The 18,122-nt window shown below is 43.8% G+C and overlaps 1 protein-coding gene across 2 annotated transcripts in view; it reads right to left on the bottom strand.

Moving 5' to 3' along the window:
* SLC6A4 (solute carrier family 6 member 4) overlaps positions 1–18,122 on the bottom strand; it is a 61,023-nt gene that overhangs the window by 26,457 nt on the left and 16,444 nt on the right. For both annotated transcript variants that reach the window (XM_087955800.1, XM_087955802.1), the window contains 3 exons: positions 3,902–4,494; positions 2,024–2,158; positions 1,022–1,241 (listed from right to left, as the gene is read on the bottom strand). In XM_087955800.1, coding sequence (XP_087811926.1) covers positions 1,022–1,241; positions 2,024–2,158; positions 3,902–4,373 — 827 coding nt within the window. In that variant the 5' untranslated portion in view covers positions 4,374–4,494. The remainder of the gene's footprint in view (positions 1–1,021; positions 1,242–2,023; positions 2,159–3,901; positions 4,495–18,122) is intronic.

The raw sequence follows: 18,122 nt of genomic DNA, 5'->3' as shown, positions 1-18,122 counted from the left end.
AGGAAGGAAGGAAGGAAGGAAGGAAGGAAGGAAGGAAGGAAGGAGGGAGCACTTATCCAGGGTTCCCTGCAGCTCTCTGAAAGTGTTAAAGGCTCCCTCCCTCCTTCCTTCTCTCCTTCCTTCCCTCCTTCCTTCCTTCCTTCCTTCCTTCCTCCTTCTCTCCCTCTCATTTCCCTCTCCTTCCCTATTACCCTTCCTCCATCCCTCCATCCCTTCCTTCCCTTCTTCCTTCTCTCCTCCCTCCCTCCCTCCTTCCTCCTTCCTCCTTCTTTCTTTCTTTCTTTCTTTCTTTCTTTCTTTCTTTCTTTCTTTCTTTCTTTCTTTCTTTCTTTCTTTCTTTCTTTCTTAAGAATCATAGCCTATCAGAGTTGGAAGGACCTCAGCGGTCTTCTACTCCAACCCCTGCTCAAGAAGGATCATCTACAGAGTACCATGGGCCTGAGGGGTTCAAGCTGACGGTAGGAGTCTAGCTTTCTTTTGTCCCCCCGACCAACTTGGAAAAAAGGGGGGTATTTAGCCAAGGACCCTGCCCTTTGGGGGTGCCCAGAAAACCCTCCAAGAAAGCCACTCCTCAAGGTTAACAAAAAAAAAATACTCCTTTGGTCTTTTTAGCTGCCAGCAGAAAGGATGTGGGGGGAAAGCAGTGCATTCCTTACATGTTTCAGATAATTGCTAGGTGGCCGAAGATGTTAGCGCACAAGATTACTACTGGTAGAGCATGATGGATGACTCTTGGCTATGGATGTGTCCCATTGGAGAATATACATCCAGGGGGTGGGGGAGAAGACCAGAGTCAAGGGGGAAATGAATGATGGGTCTTAGAGTCGGCTGCACCTAGGTAACGCTGACATGGTCACTCCTAATAAGTAATTAAAAAAAATTCTCGGAGAGACGCGGCTAGAGACTTGTGATTCAAATGGGGTGGCTGGTCGGAGCCCTGACACCACTCTGCCCCATCGTCCACTCCTCCTCCCCCGTCCTTCCAGCCTATTTCCCCTTCTTTCGACTTACATGCACTTACGTATAGAATTCTTCGGCCGGGGAGGAGGAGTTGGCCGTCCAGGCGATGCTCTGGTTGGAGAAGTAGCTCATGCAATTGGGGGTGTTCCAGGCGTTGTCGCAGCTGACCCAGGGCAGCTCACTGCGGAAGGAGGAGGCCAGGTAATACAAGGCCCAGGCCATGATGGTGTTGTAGTAGGACGCCACGTAGAAGGCGATGATGCAGATGGCATAGCCGATTCCTGCAGAGGGACAGGAAGCAAAAAGGGAGGGCGGGTGAGGCCCCTTCAGGAGGTGGGGGGCTGTTGGACTGAGGGCCCGGTGGAGACGCCATTTTGATTGGATTGATTCGGTGACTCTTTTTTTTTTTTTTTGGATCCAAATAAGCTAGGGTGAAGTCCAGAGAAACAATGGAGCAGAGAACGGGATCTCGATGAAGGAGGGAAAAAAAACCACACTGCACCCACACGGATCAGGGCAAGCCACTAGTATATAAAGAGAGAGCCAATCCCCGCTCCCTTCTAGCACTGATGATGTTACCTAGTTGGGTCATGAAATGTCTGTAGGAAAACCACAGGCATCTTCCACCTCCTTCTCCTTCTTTTTCCTCCTCCTCCTCCTCCTCCTCCTCCTCCTCCTCCTCCTTCTCCTCCCCACAATCTTCCACCCTTCTAGCACTGATAACATTACCTAATTGGGTCATGAAATGTCTCCCAAAAAACAACCAAGCTCAGAGAGCACCTAGCAACCCACAATTCTCCTCCTCCTCCTCCTCCTCCTCCTCCTCCTCCTCCTCCTCCTCCTCTCCACAAACCCCTTTTCCTTCTAGCACTGACGATGCTACCTAGTTGGGTCACGAAACGTCTGCCAGAAACCCCCGCAGTGTCAGAGAAGCCACCAAGGACCCTGCCGTTCAACCCTGAGCTGCGAAGGTTCTCCCCTCTTGGTCTTTCCACTCTGTTCCCATGTTCACCCCGGTCCCGCCATCCCATAATAGTGGCCCAGCCTCGCTCCCCCGAGTTACCTTTGAAGATGGGGCAGATCTTCCTCCATACGGAGATGCAGCCGTGGCGGTGATACTGGCCCAGCGCCAGCTCCATGTAGAAGAGAGGGATCCCTCCGAAGATGGCCATGATCAGGTAGGGTATGAGGAAGGCCCCTAGGCGAAAGGGTAGGATGAGAAGGGGGGTCGGACTAGAAGACCTCCGGGGGTCCCTTCCCACTCTGCTATTCCGTATGGCAAACACAGGGAGTCCTCAACTGACCACCGTTCCACTTAGGGACCATTCAAAGGTACAACAGCACTGGCCAAAGCAACTTAAGGACCAATTTTATTTTTGTTTGCAGTTATGACCTTTGTAGCATTCCCCCCTGGTCACATGATCAAAATTCAGACGTTTGGCAACTGACTTGCATTTATGACCGTTGATCCCCTTTTTGTGGCCTTCTTTGAAACACCCCCCTCATTTTGCCAAGTTCCCTCCCTTCGTGGTGGAGGATTCACAGGTCTTTGGTCTCCAGATTATAAAAAGACTCTGGAAAAAGTGCAGAGAAGAGCAGCCAGGAGGACGAGGGGACTGGAGGCTCAAACATGCGAAGAACGGTTGCAGGAACTGGGCCTGGCTGGTCTAGGGAAGAGAAGGACCAGGGGAGACAGGAGAGCAGCCTTCCAATACTTGAGGGGCTGCCCCAGGGAGGAGGAAGGGGTCAAGTTATTCTCCAAAGTGGAAGGAAGGAAGGAAGGAGAAAAGGAAGGAAGGAAGGAAGGGGAAGAAAGGGAGGAGAAAATGGAGGGAGGAAGGAAGGAAGGAAGGAGAAAAGGGAGGAAGAAAGCAGGGCGGGAGGGAAAGGAAGGAAGGAATGAGAAAAGGGAGGAAGGGAGGGAGGAAGGAAGGAAGGAGAGGGTCAGGGAAGAAGGAAGGGAGGAAGGAAGGAAAGAAGGAGAAAAGGGAGGAAGAAAGGAGGGAGGGAGGGAGGGAAAGGAAGGAAGCAGAAAAGGGAGGGAGGAAGAAAGGGGAAGGAAGGAGAAAAGGAAGGAAGGAAGGAGAGGGTCAGGAAAGAAGGAAGGGAGGGAGGGAAGAAGGAAAGAAGAAGAAAAGGGAGGAAGAAAGGAGGGAGGGAGGGAAAGGAAGGAAAAGGAAGAGGAAAGGAGGGAGGGAGGGGGAAGGAAGGAGAAAAGGGAGGAAGAAAGGAGGGAAAGGGAAGGAGGGAGGGAGGAGAAAAGGAAGGAAAGAAGGAAGTAAGGAAGGAAAGAGGGAAGGAAAGGGAGGAGAAAAGGGAGGGAGAGAGGAAGGAGAAAAAAGAGGAAGGAAGGAAGGAAGGAAGGAAGGAAGGAAGGAAGGAAGGAAGGAAGGAAGGAAGGAAGGAAGGAGAAGGTCAGGGAAGAAGGGAGGGAAGAAGGGAGGGAGGGAGGAGAAAAGGAAGGAAAGAAGGAAGTAAGGAAGGAGACAGGGAGGGAAAGGAAGGAGAAAAGGGAGGGAGAGAGGAAGGAGAAAAAAGGAAGGAAGGAAGGAAGGAAGGAAGGAAGGAAGGAAGGAAGGAAGGAAGGAAGGAAGGAAGGAAGGAAGGAGAGAGAAAGTCAGGGAAGAAGGGAGGGAGGGAGGAATGGAGGAAGGAAGGAAGAAGGAAGGGGAATGGGTGAAAGCTGGTCAGAGGGAGATCCAACCTGGAACTAAGGACAAAGTTCCCAACAGTCAGGACAATTAACCAGTGGAACAGCTGGCCACCAGAAGTTGTTGGTGCTCCAACACTGGAGGTTTTCAAAAAAGAGATTCGACAACCATTTGCCCATGATGGTATAGGATCTCCTGCCTGAGTAGCAGGTTGGACTAGAAGACCTCTGAGGTCCCCTTCCAACCCTATCCCTCTACATCCAACCTTCTTTCAAGCCCCAGAAACTCACCTCCCCCGTTTTGGTAACAGATGTACGGAAAGCGCCAAACATTGCCCAGGTCCACCGCATAGCCGATGACCGAGAGGAGGAAGTCCATTTTTTTACTCCAGGTCTCTCTCTCCCGCGGTCCCGTGGAAGGCGACGGACGTTCTACTACCCCGCCGAAGACGGCGGTGCTGGTCGGCAGGCCAGGGGAGGGTCCGGAGGGGTGACCCCGGGGGTCTCCGGCCACCTTGCCAGGACCGAGCGGGCTTTGAGCTCCGGAGAAGCCGTTGGACACCGGACTGGAGGCCCGGTGGTTTTCCCCATGGCTGGCTGGGTTGGGTTTCTGGAGCCCGTCGGTCAGTTCCAAGGTTGGCTTGTGGGTGGCCTTGTGCAGGAGGTGGTGGTTCTCCATGCAGTCGCTTCCGTCTCCGCAGTCCGAAGGCCCCTTCGGGGAGGGGAGAGGCTGGGCCTCTTCCTTGGAGACGGTGCTGTCCATCCCGCCGGTTAGAAGAGCCCTGTCCGCCAGTCCATGGGCCACACAAGGACTTCGGGTGGCCCGATGGTCTGGAGAAGGTCCTGGAGACCACACCTTCACGCTAGGAGAGGTTGAAGAACACCTGTTGCCCATGGGAGAGAAAAACACAGGGAGAGGTTATGGCCGGCAGTCCTCAACTTGCAACCACAACCGCACCTCAAATTTCCACCGCTAAGTGAGACAAGTGAGAATAGAATGGAATAGAGTAGAATAGAATAGACTATAGAATAGAACAGAATATAGAATAGAACATAGACTATAGATTATAGAACAGAACAGAATATAGAACATAGAATAGAATAGAATAGAATAGAATAGAATAGAATAGAATAGAATAGAATAGAGTAGAGTAGAGTAGAGTAGAGTAGAGTAGAGTAGAGTAGAGTAGACAAGACTAGACTATAGGCTATAGGCTATAGGCTATAGACTAGAACAGAATATAGAAGAGAATAGCGAATAGAATAGAATAGAATAGAATAGAACATAGAATAGAATAGCATCTAGAATGGAATGGAGTGGAGTGGAGTGGAGTGGAGTGGAGTGGAGTGGAGTGGAGTAGAGTAGAGTAGAGTAGAGTAGAGTAGAGTAGAGTAGAGTAGAATAGACTATAGACTATAGACTATAGAACAGAATATAGACTAGAACATAGACTATAGATTATAGAACAGAACAGAATATAGAATAGAATAGAGTAGAGTAGAGTAGAGTAGAGTAGAGTAGGAGTAGACAAGACTAGACTATAGGCTATAGGCTATAGGCTATAGACTAGAACAGAATATAGAAGAGAATAGCGAATAGAATAGAATAGAATAGAATAGAACATAGAATAGAATAGCATCTAGAATGGAATGGAGTGGAGTGGAGTGGAGTGGAGTGGAGTGGAGTGGAGTGGAGTAGAGTAGAGTAGAGTAGAGTAGAGTAGAGTAGAGTAGAGTAGAATAGACTATAGACTATAGACTATAGAACAGAATATAGACTAGAACATAGACTATAGATTATAGAACAGAACAGAATATAGAATAGAATAGAGTAGAGTAGAGTAGAGTAGAGTAGAGTAGAGTAGAGTAGAGTAGAGTAGAGTAGAGTAGAGTAGAACAGACTATAGGCTAGAACAGAATATAGAAGAGAATAGCGAATAGAATAGAATAGAACATAGAATAGAATAGCATCTAGAATAGAGTGGAGTGGAGTGGAGGGAGTGGAGTGGAGTGGAGTGGAGTAGAGTAGAGTAGAGTAGAGTAGAGTAGAGTAGAGTAGAGTAGAGTAGAGTAGAACAGACTATAGGCTAGAACAGAATATAGAAGAGAATAGCGAATAGAATAGAATAGAATAGAATAGAACATAGAATAGAATAGCATCTAGAATGGAATGGAGTGGAGGGAGTGGAGTGGAGTGGAGTGGAGTGGAGTGGAGTAGAGTAGAGTAGAGTAGAGTAGAGTAGAGTAGAGTAGAATAGACTATAGACTATAGAACAGAATATAGACTAGAACATAGACTATAGATTATAGAACAGAACAGAATATAGAATAGAATAGAGTAGAGTAGAGTAGAGTAGAGAGTAGAGTAGAGTAGAGTAGAGTAGAGTAGAACAGACTATAGGCTAGAACAGAATATAGAAGAGAATAGCGAATAGAATAGAATAGAACATAGAATAGAATAGCATCTAGAATAGAGTGGAGTGGAGTGGAGTGGAGTGGAGTGGAGTGGAGTAGAGTAGAGTAGAGTAGAGTAGAGTAGAGTAGAGTAGAGTAGAGTAGAGTAGAGTAGAACAGACTATAGGCTAGAACAGAATATAGAAGAGAATAGCGAATAGAATAGAATAGAACATAGAATAGAATAGCATCTAGAATAGAGTGGAGTGGAGTGGAGTGGAGTGGAGTGGAGTGGAGTAGAGTAGAGTAGAGTAGAGTAGAGTAGAGTAGAGTAGAGTAGAGTAGAGTAGAGTAGAGTAGAGTAGAATATAATATAGAATATAGAATAGAACAGAATATAGAGTAGAATAGCATACAGAATAGAACAGAATAGATTATAGAATATAGAATAGAATAGCATATAGAATGGAATGGAATAGAATATAGAATATAGAACAGAATACAGAATATACACTTGTGCTCATAAGTTTACATACCTGGGCAGAATTTAATGATTTCTTGGCCATTTTTCAGAGAATATGAATATGAAACTTTTCTTTCACTCATGGTTAATGGTTGGCTGAAACCATTTATTATCAGTCAACTGTGTTTACTCTTTTTAAATCATAACGACAACATAAACTACCCAAATGACCCTGATCAAAAGTGTACATACCCTGGTGATTTTGGCCTGATAACCTGCACACAGGTTGGCACAAAAGGTTTTGAATGGCTATCACCTGTGAGCTCTTTGCTTATAATTAGTGTGTGTGTATAAAAGGTCAGTGAGTTCCTGGGCTCCTGACAGACCTTTGCATCTTTCATCCAATGCTGCACTGACTTTTCTGGCTTCTGAGTCATGGGAAAGCAAAAGAATTGTCAAAGGATCTGCGGGAAAAGGTAGTTTATTTTTTTATTTATTTGATTATTTTTCTCAATTGCTTACAAGATAATAGGTATAAGTAAAAACATAGCTATGAATATACATGGATACCTATAAGAAAAATAAAATAATAATAAAAGTTGAACTGTATCAAAGAGGAAAGGGATATCAAACGATATCCAAGGAATTGAGAATGCCAATCAGCAGTGTGACACTAATAAAGAAGTGGAAAATGAGGGGTTCTGTTGAAACCATACCACGGTTAGGTAAACCAACTAAAATTTCAGCCACAACTGTCAGGAAAATTGTTCGGGATGCAAAGAAAATTTTATTTATTTATTTATTTATTTGATTTGCCAATTGTTTACAAGATAATAAGTATAAATGTATACATAGTTGTGAATACATGAAATGGTTACATATAAGAAAAATAAAAGAATAAGAGAAACAATAGGACAGGGACGGTAGGCACGTTGGTGCGCTTATGCACGCCCCTACAGACCTCTTAGGAAAGGGGTGAGGTCAATAGTAGACAGTCTAAGGTTAAAGTTTTTGGGGTTTGGGAAGAAACTACAGAGTCGGTAGAGTATTCCAGACATTGACCGCTCTGTGGCTGAAGTCGTATTTTCTGCAATCAAGTTTGGTGCGATTAACCTTGAGTTTGTATCTATTGTGTGCTCTTGTGTTGTTATGGTTGAAGCTGAAGTATTCATTGACAGGTAGGACATTGCAATGTATGATTTTGTATACCATGCTTAAGTCAGACTGAAGACTACGTAATTCAAGGTTTTCAAGTTCTAGAATTTCAAGTCTGGTGGCATAAGGTATTCTACAGCGAGTAGAGGAGTGGAGAACTCTTCTTGTGAAATATTTCTGGACTTTCTCAATTGTGCTAATATCAGATACGTAGTGTGGGTTCCAGACTGATGAACTGTATTCGAGTATTGGTCTAGCAAATGTTTTGTATGCTCTGGTTAGTAGTGTGATATTACCAGAGAAAAAGCTACGTAGGATTAGGTTAACAACTCTTAATGCCTTTTTGGCTATGTAGTTGCAGTGTGCTCTAGCACTTAGATCATTAGAGGTGAGTATTCCAAGGTCCTTTACAGAGCTTGGGTCATCAACAAGAACTTGACTATTCAGCTTGTATTTTATTTTCTGATTTTTTTTGCCAATATGTAAGACAGAGCATTTATTTGTTGAGATTTGAAGTTGCCATTTGTTTGACCATTCGGATACATAGTCAAGATCTTTTTGTAGGGTAGCAGTATTGTCTGTGGTATTGAACAGCTTTACATCATCAGCGAAGAGAACGCAATTGCTCTTAATATGATCACAGAGGTCGTTTATGTAGAGTATGAAGAGAGTTGGTCCTAGATAACTTCAGGGGAAATACAGGATTCTCTGAAAACATCTGGTGTGGCTGTTTCAAGATACACAATAAGGAGGCACTAGAAGAAAGATGGAGCTGCGTGGTCGAGTCGCCAGAAGGAAGCCATTACTACGCAAACGCCACAACGTGTCCTGCTTACAACACGCCAAACAGCACAGAGACAAGCCTCCATCCTTCTGGCACGAAGGCATTTGGTGCGATGAGACCAAAATCGAGCTTTCGGGCACAACCTATGTAATCCTACGTAGCTTTTTCTCTGGTAATATCACACTACTAACTAGAGCATACAAAACATTTGCTAGACCAATACTCAAATACAGCTCATCAGTCTGGAACCCACATTACGTATCTGATATTAGCACAATTGAGAAAGTCCAGAAATATTTCACAAGAAGAGTTCTCCACTCCTCTACTCAGTAGAATACCTTATGCCACCAGACTTGAAATTCTAAAACTAGAAAACCTTGAATTACGCCGCCTTCGGTCGGACTTAAGCATGGTATATAAAATCATACATTGCAATGTCCTACCTGTCAATGAATACTTCAGCTTCAACCATAACAACACAAGAGCACACAATAGATACAAACTCAAAGTTAACCGCACCAAACTTGATTGCAGGAAATACGACTTCAGCAACAGAGGGGTCAATGTCTGGAATACTCTACCCGACTCTGTAGTTTCTTCCCCAAAACCCAAAAACTTTAACCTTAGACTGTCTACTGTTGACCTCACCCCTTTCCTAAGAGGTCTGTAGGGGGCGTGCATAAGCGCACCAATCGTGCCCACCGTCCCTGTCCTATTGTTTCTTTTATTTTTCTTTTATTTTTCTAATATGTACCCATTTCATGTATTCACAACTATGTATACACTTATACTTATTATCTTGTAAACAATTGACAAATAAATAAATAAATAAATAAATAAAATAAATAACCATAAAACACTACATTTGGAGAGGAGTCAACAAGGCGTAGGATGAAAAAGTACACCGTTCCTACCGTGAAACATGGAAGTGGATCGCTGATGTTTTTGGGGATGTGTGACACAGGAAATGTGGTCAGAATGGATGGCAAGATGAACGCAGTATGTTATCAACAGATAACCTACCTATTGTTTCTTTTTATTTTTCTTATGTGTACCCATTTCATGCATTCATAACTATGTATATACTTATACCTGTTATCTTGTAAGCGATGGACAAATCAAAATAAATAAAATAAATAAATTTGCATTCATCAGCCTGGAAGCTCGTACTTGGACATTCCAGCATGACAATGATCCTAAACACAAGGCCAGGTCGACCGGTCACTCGGTACAGCAGACTAAAGGGAAGGTTCTGGAGTGGTCATCTCGGTCTCCTGACCTCAATATCATTGAGCCACTCTGGGAAGATCTCAAACGTGCAACTCATGCAAGACAGCCCAAGAATTTACAGGAACTGGAGGCTTTTGGCCACGAAGAATGGGCAGCTTTGCCATCTGAGAAGATGAAGAGCCTCATCCACACGTACCACAAAAAGACTTCAAGCTGTCATTGATGTTAAAGGGGGCAATACCCCGTATTAAGAACTGGGGTATGAAAAGTTTTGATCAGGGTAATTTGGGTAGTTTCAGGGGTCATTATGATTTAAAAAGAGTAAACAAAGTGGACTGATAATAAATGGCTTCAGCCAACCGATAACCCTGAGTGAAAGAAAAGTTTTTGTGTTATCATTCAGATTCTCTGAAAAATGGCCAAGAAATCATAACTTCTGCCAGGGTGTGTAAATTTATGAGCACAACTGTAGAATAGAATAGCATATAGAATAGAATATAGAATAGAATAGAATATAGAATAGAGTAGCATATAGAATAGAATATAGATTAGAATGGAATATAGAATAGAATACAATATAGAATAGAATATAGATTAGAATGGAATATAGAATAGAATACAATATAGAATAGAATATAGAATAGAATAGCATATAGAATAGAATAGAATAGAATAGAATAGAACATAGAATAGAATAGAATATAGAATAGAATATAGAATAGCATAACATATAGAATAGAATAGCATATAGAATAGAATATAGAATAGAGTAGCATATAGAATAGAATATAGATTAGAATGGAATATAGAATAGAATATAGAATAGAATAGAATATAGAATAGAATATAGAATAGAATATAGAATAGAATAGCATATAGAATAGAATAGAATAGAATATAGAATAGAATAGCATATAGAATAGAATATAGAATAGAATAGCGAATAGAATAGAATAGAATAGAATATAGAATAGAGTAGCATATAGAATAGAATATAGATTAGAATAGAATATAGAATAGAATAGAATAGAATATAGAATAGAGTAGCATATAGAATAGAATATAGATTAGAATAGAATATAGAATAGAATAGCATATAGAATAGAATAGAATAGAATAGAATAGAATAGAATAGAATAGAATAGAATATAGAATAGAATAGCATATAGAATAGAATATAGAATAGAATAGCAATAGAATAGAATATAGAATAGAGTAGCATATAGAATAGACTATAGATTAGAATAGAATATAGAATAGAATAGAATATAGAATAGAGTAGCATATAGAATAGAGTAGCATATAGAATAGAATATAGATTAGAATAGAATATAGAATAGCATATAGAATAGAATACAATACAGTCAGAGGAGGACCCAGGCCCATTCCCTCTCCATCCTAGGTCACGCAGGGAGGAGAGGATCAGGGAAAAGCGAGGTCTACTCAGGAGGAGATTACCATGGTCCTCCTCGTGGCTTGCAGGGGGGAGCTATGTATATAAGTTTGTAACTGTGTAGTCAGAATTGCTGGAGTCAAAGTTTAGTGTTTACTTTGAAAGAGGTTTATCTTTGCTGGCGTTCTTCCCATGGACTCTCCTCGGTCATTTTCCTGGAGTTTATGATTATCTTGGCTTGCTTCGGAACTCGCGGTCAATGCGGTTTGTTCTGTTTTTCTGTTTGCCTCATTATTTACTTTTGTGACTTTAAACTGTGCCTAATAAAACAGTGAAGTTAAGTTGAAGGCCTTACCGGACTTTAATGTATGTTTTGGGTTCTGGGTTATTTTGAGAGACTACAGGTCAGCACAAATAGAGTAGAATATAGAATAGAATAGCATATAGAACAGAACAGAACAGAACAGAACAGAACAGAACAGAACAGAACAGAACAGAATAGAATAGAATAGAATAGAATAGAATAGAATAAATAGAACAAAATAGAGAATAGACCAAATAGAGAATAAAATAGCCTATAGAGTAGAATAGAATTAATAATGGAATAGAACAAAATATAGAATATAGAATATAGAATATAGAATATAGAATATAGAATATAGAACAGAACAGAATAGAATGAGATGGAAGGGACCTTGGAGGTCCTATAGTCCAGCCCCCAACTCAAGCAGGAGAACCAGTTTTAGAGGCCGCCCAACGTTAACAGGCTGTTAACAGGTTGGCTTACAGCCAGGAACCAAAATATATATGGTTAGTCCTCATTTTACGACCCCTTTCGGAACCTGAGCTTCCATTTCTAAGCCAGGCAGCCATTAAGCGAGTCACAGCTGATTTGAATCACCGTTTCCGCTGCAGTCACTAAGCAAAATCCGGCTTCCCCCATGGGCTTTGCTTGTTGGAAACTGGCCAGGAAGGTTTTCCTGCCTGAGCAGGGGGTTGGACTAGATGATCTCGAAGGCCCCAACCCTGTTATATACTCTGTTATTCTCGCTTAGCCATGGAAATTTTGGTCCCTGTTGTGTCCATAAGGCAGGGACTACCTGACTTACAACAGTTCATTTAGTAACTGTTCAAAATAACAACGGCACACGTAGTCCTCGGCTTACAACGGTTTGCTTAATGACCATTCCAAGTTACGACAGCATTGAAAAAATAAGGGACTTACGATTGTTTTTCACACGACCGTTGCGGATCCCCGTGATCACGTGATTTATATTCAGACCCTGAGCCACTGACTCACATTTACGACGGCTGCAGCGTCCCCGCGGGGCCACGTGATCCCCTTTTGTGACCTTCTGACTAGCAAAGGCAACGGAGGAAGCCAGATTCACTTAACAACCGGGTGACTCTCTTCACAGCTGCGGGGATCCACTCTGAACGGCTGTCTTGCTTAGCAACGGACATTTTGGGCTCGGTTTTGGTCGTAAGTTGAGGACTACCTGTATTGCATCCCACCCCGAGGAGTTTCATCCCTGGAGGCTTTCAAGAAGAGACTGGACTGCCATTGGTCAGACATGGTGTAGGGTCTCTTGCCTGGGTGGGGGGGTTGGACTAGATGACCTCCAAGGTCCCTTCCAGCTCTATTCTGAATTAATTAAAAGTGGTGAGACCTTCCCACCTGGAAGCTTCCAAGAAGAGACTGGACTGCCATTGGTTAGAAATGAGGTAGGGTCTCCTGCTTGGGCAGGGGGGTTGGACTAGATGACCTCCAAGGTCCCTCCCAATCTCTGTTAATCTATTATTATTCTGTTATTCAGAAGTTGTGGGAGCTTCATCCCTTGAGGCTTTCAAGAAGAGATTGGACTGCCATCTGTCAGCAATGGTATAGGGTCTCCTGCTTTGGCGTGTGTGTGTGTGTGTGTGTGTGTGTGTGTGGACTAGATGACCTCCAAGGTCCCTTCCAAGTCTTGATTATCTGTTATCTGAGTGTCCTGGTGCCCAAAAGGTTATTTCTTACATCTTTTTCACGCTGGCTGACATCCTGTTTCCCCTGCTCCAACCAACACCCCCCACACAACCTTGAGATCTAGCTCCTTAAATTTGAATCCAGCCATCTCCAGGAGGGAACCAAGCTGGCAAAACACAGCTGGGGAAGAGGTTGGTGGTTTTACAAAGCCCAAAGCTGGTTACCTCCAGCAGGGAAAAATTCCACCCCCGTCAGCGTTCGAGAACGAATTCTTTTGGCGCCAGTTTTGTTTTCTTACTTGTTATTTTTTCCCCCACTTTTTTTCTGGCCAGAAATTGATTTAATCTTTCGGGCGGCCCATTGTTTTCTTGCGTGCATTTGATTGTTTTTCTGGCATTTTATTTGGGTTGGAGGCTTCTCACCTCCAGAAGGAAAATACTTCTTAAACCCTTTTTAACGGGGAGAGGGTTGCATAAACAATGGCACCCAATGCACACTTAATAGATAATCAGAGTTGGAAGGGGCCTTGGAGGTCATCTAGTCCAACCCCACCACCCAAGTAGGAGACCCTACACCATTTCTGACAGATGGGAGTCCAGTCTCTTCTTGAAATCCTGCAGGGAGGAAGCTCCCACAACTTCCGAAGGCAGCTTTCGCTCCACGGGTTGATTGTCCTCACTGTTAAAAAAAAAATTCTCCTTATTTCCAGGTTGAATCTGTCCTTGGTCAGTTTCCATCCATTGTTCCTTGTCTGGCCTTCAGGTGCCCTGGGGAATAGCTTGACCTTCTCCGCCCACTCCTTACCTGGCAAACTTGCCTGCTAAGTTGCTTTTTTCCCCTTTTTCTGACCATCATCTATCTGTTCTGCTGTGCGAGGAGATTTAGATTAGCTAGAAAGCAGAAAACCGTTGCATTTCTTGCTTTCTAGCTAATCTTTAGATCTTCGGCTCTGCTTTTAAGCAGAGCCGAAACTGAAGGTTCTATTATTCAGTGCAGTCTCAGGTAGCCGATGGCAGATAGATAGATCTCTGAATAAATCTGTGATTCTGCGAGCAACTCAATCTGCCTGCCCGCTTTGCCTGATTTTGGGTAAAAGTTGCTCTTTTTTAAATAAAAAAATTCAATATGTACATACATGGTGTGTTGTGAGTTAATTTTGTGAGTTTGCTTGCAAGCCAATTTGATGTGAGACTCAGATAGCCAATGGCAGAAAGGTAGATCTCTGAGTGAATCTGTGACTCTGTGAGCAACTCAATCTGCCTGCCTGCTTTGCCTGATTTTGGGTAAAAGTTGCTCTCTCTTTTTATAAAAAAATTCAATATTTACATATATATTTATAATATTTACATACAAGCCATACCCAGCCAGTCACATGATCACCAAGCGACACCCACAAATTAGGCCACGCACACAGATCTGGTTGTTAATAACTTTGAATCCCACCCCTGCCTCTGTGTGTTTGTTTGTTTGTGTGTGTGTGTAAGAGAGAGAGAGAGAGAAAGAAAGAGAGAGGGAGACATTAGATCAGATCTCTCTCTCTCTCTCTCCCACCAACATCAGGCAAAATTCATATTAGTGGTCCCTAGGATTTAAAATTATGAGTTTGGTGGTTCCTGAGGTCCAAAAGGTTGGTGACCCCTGTTTTAGCCTCCAGTCCCCTCATCCTCCTGGTTGCTCTTCTCTGCCCTCTTTCCAGAGTCTCAACATCTTTTTTATAGTGTGGTGACCAAAACTGAACGCAGGACTCTAGGTGTGGCCTTACTAAGCATAGATAGATAGGTTGGTAGATGGATAGATGTTGTGGCTCCGATTCCCGAGCCTGTGTGTTAGAGGAAGAGGACTCGGAAGATGAGGAGGAGGAACAGGGAATGCCTTCCTCCCCAGGACCTTCCTCTCTGGCAATGCCTTCCTCCCCAGGACCTTCCTCCCTGATAATGCCTCAGGTTCCATCAGACAACCGAGTGGAACAGCCTGAGATTAATCAGGAGGAGGAAGGCATATCCGAGCAGCCCCTGACAGGGAGTCAAGAGGAAGAATGTTGGCTTGATCCTAGGCAGCGTCGTAGGGAGAAACGTGAGCAGCAACGTAGGAGCCGTGGGAGGGTCAGAGAGTGACCTGAGTCATTGAGGGGATAAAAGTGGGTGTGTTGTCAGCTGGAACTTTGTACGGGACAAAGTTTGATCTTACTTCAGGTTTTCTTTGGGAATGATTTTCGTGGTCTGCCTTGTAATTGTCTGTAAGTAGCTTTTTACTTGTTATCAGTTCGGACTTGGCAGGCAGAGCGTGTTGGAATGCCAAGGACGTTATCAGTTCCAAAGAATTAACTCTGTGAAGTCCGAGCCAGCCTGCCTGCCTGTGTTTGTGTGAGTTTGTACTCTTTCATCTTTTGGAAAGAAGAAAGGTGAGACAGAACAGATAGATAGATGGATGGACGGACGGACAGACGGACAGACAGAGAGACAGACAGACAGACTAGACTGGACTAGCCATGCCCAATTCCTGCAACCATTCATTATACGTCTTAGCCTCCAGTCCCTATAGATGGAGAGATAGAAAGACAGACACACAGATGATAGATAGATGATAAATGATAGATAAGTAGATAGATAGATAGATAGATAGATAGATAGATAGATAGATAGATAGATAGATAGATAGATAGATAGATAGATAGATAGATAGATAGATAGATATAGATGGGCAGGCAGGCAGGCAGGCAGGCAGACAGAAAGACAGACAGAGACACAGATGATAGATAGATATAAATAGACAGACTAGCCAGGCCCAGTTCCTGCAACCATTTTCTTCCTATATTTTAGCCTCCAGTCCCTCAATCATCCTGCTTGCTCTTCTCTGCACGTTTTCTAGAGTCTCAACATGTTTTTTATAGTGTGGTGACCAAAACTGGATGCAGTACTCTAGGTGTGGCCTTACTAAGGCTTTATAGAGCGGTATTAGTACCTCCCTTGATCTCGATTGTATCCCTCTGTTAATACAATTTAGGATTGCATTGGCTTTTTTGGCTGCTGCTGCACAACATTGGCTCCTATTTAGCTGGTTGTCCACTAAGACTCCAAGATCCCCCTCCCAGCTCCTGCTATTGAGCCTGGTTTCACCCAGTCTATTATATATGTCCTTTGGGTTTTTCTTGCCTAAGTGTAGGACTTTACTTTTCTCCACGTTGAATTTAATTTTGTTAGATACGGCCCAGGGTTCGAGTCTGTCAAGATCCCTCTGGATCTTGAGCCTATCTTCTTGGGTGTTGGCTATTCCTGCCAGCTTAGTATCATCTGCAAATTTGGTAAGTTCCCCTTCTATTCCCTCATCTAAGTCGTTAATGAAGATATTGAAGAGTCCTGGGCCTAAGACGGAACCTTGGGGCACCCCACTGCTTACTTCCCTCCAGGTAGACGTGGACACTTGAGCTGTGGAACTGCCTGCCACATGATAGCTGGATCAGTGGCATGAAAAGAAAAGAAAAAAACAAAACATGACAAAGAGGTCAGACTGGAATCGTTGCATTTGACCCAGCCCTTGACTTACGTCCAAAATTGAGCTCAAAATTCCTTGTTTGACAAGGTGCTTGTTAAGTGAGATTTGACTCATTATATGCATCAGTTTCTTGCATCAGTTGTTAGGTGAATCACTGCTGCTGTTAAGTTAGTCACCTGGTCGTTAAGTGAACCTGGATTCCCCATTAACTTTGCTGGTCAGAAAGGCGCAAAAGGGGATGACGTGATCCGGTCATAAATACGAGTCAGTTACTAAAAGACTGAATTTTGGTCACGTGACCAAAGGGGGATGCTGCAATGGTTGTAAGCGTGAATAATGGTCGTAAGTTGCTTTTTCAGGGGTGGTGCAACTTCAAACGGTCACTAAATGGATGGTTGTAAGTTGAGATCTATCTGTATGCAAAGAGCCCATATTCAAAAATCAGATTAAATTTCACTGCCCCGCCATAGGCAAGAAAGGCAGCTGGGGGACTCCGGGCCAATCACCAGCGACGGGGAGTTCTAGTCCTGCCTTAGGCATGAAAGCCAATTGGATGACTTTGGGCCAATCACTAGGAGACGGTGAGTTCTAGTCCTGCCTTAGGCATGAAAGCCAATTGGATGACTTTGGGCCAATCATAGGAGACTGTGAGTTCTAGTCCAGCCTTAGGCATGAAAGCCAATTGGGTGACTTTGGGCCAATCAACAGGAGACGGTGAGTTCTAGTCCTGCCTTAGGCATGAAAGCCAATTGGATGACTTTGGGCCAATCACCAGGAGATGGTGAGTTTTAGTTCCCATCTTACGAATGAAAGCTGACTGGGTAACTTTGAGCCAATCATCAGGAGATGGTGAGTTCTAGTCCCGCCTTATGCATGCAACCCAACTGGGTGACTTTGAGCCAATCATAGGAGACTGTGAGTTCTAGTCCAGCCTTAGGCATGAAAGCCAATTGGGTGACTTTGGGCCAATCAACAGGAGACGGTGAGTTCTAGTCCTGCCTTAGGCATGAAAGCCAATTGGATGACTTTGAGCCAATCATAGGAGACTGTGAGTTCTAGTCCTGCCTTAGGCATGAAAGCCAATTGGATGACTTTGGGCCAATCAACAGGAGACGGTGAATTCTAGTCTCGCCTTAGGCATGAAAGCCAATTGGATGACTTTGGGCCAATCAACAGGAGACGGTGAGTTCTAGTCTCGCCTTAGGCATGAAAGCCAATTGGATGACTTTGGGCCAATCAACAGGAGACGGTGAGTTCTAGTCCCGCCTTAGGCATGAAAGCCAATTGGATGACTTTGGGCCAATCAACAGGAGACGGTGAATTCTAGTCTCGCCTTAGGCATGAAAGCCAATTGGATGACTTTGGGCCAATCAACAGGAGACGGTGAGTTCTAGTCCCGCCTTAGGCATGAAAGCCAATTGGATGACTTTGGGCCAATCAACAGGAGACGGGGAATTCTAGTCCTGCCTTAGGCATGAAAGCCAATTGGATGACTTTGGGCCAATCAACAGGAGACGGTGAGTTCTAGTCCCGCCTTAGGCATGAAAGCCAATTGGATGACTTTGGGCCAATCAACAGGAGACGGTGAGTTCTAGTCTCGCCTTTAGGCATGAAAGCCAATTGGATGACTTTGGG

Source organism: Notechis scutatus, chromosome 1 (genome assembly GCF_049901735.1).
Source record: "Notechis scutatus isolate UNSWTSFEM ecotype Mainland chromosome 1, rNotScu1.2, whole genome shotgun sequence".
Taxonomy (NCBI): Eukaryota; Metazoa; Chordata; class Lepidosauria; order Squamata; family Elapidae; genus Notechis; species Notechis scutatus.
The sequence above is the reverse complement of the archived record's forward strand: the minus strand, read 5'-3'. Positions and strand labels throughout refer to the sequence as shown.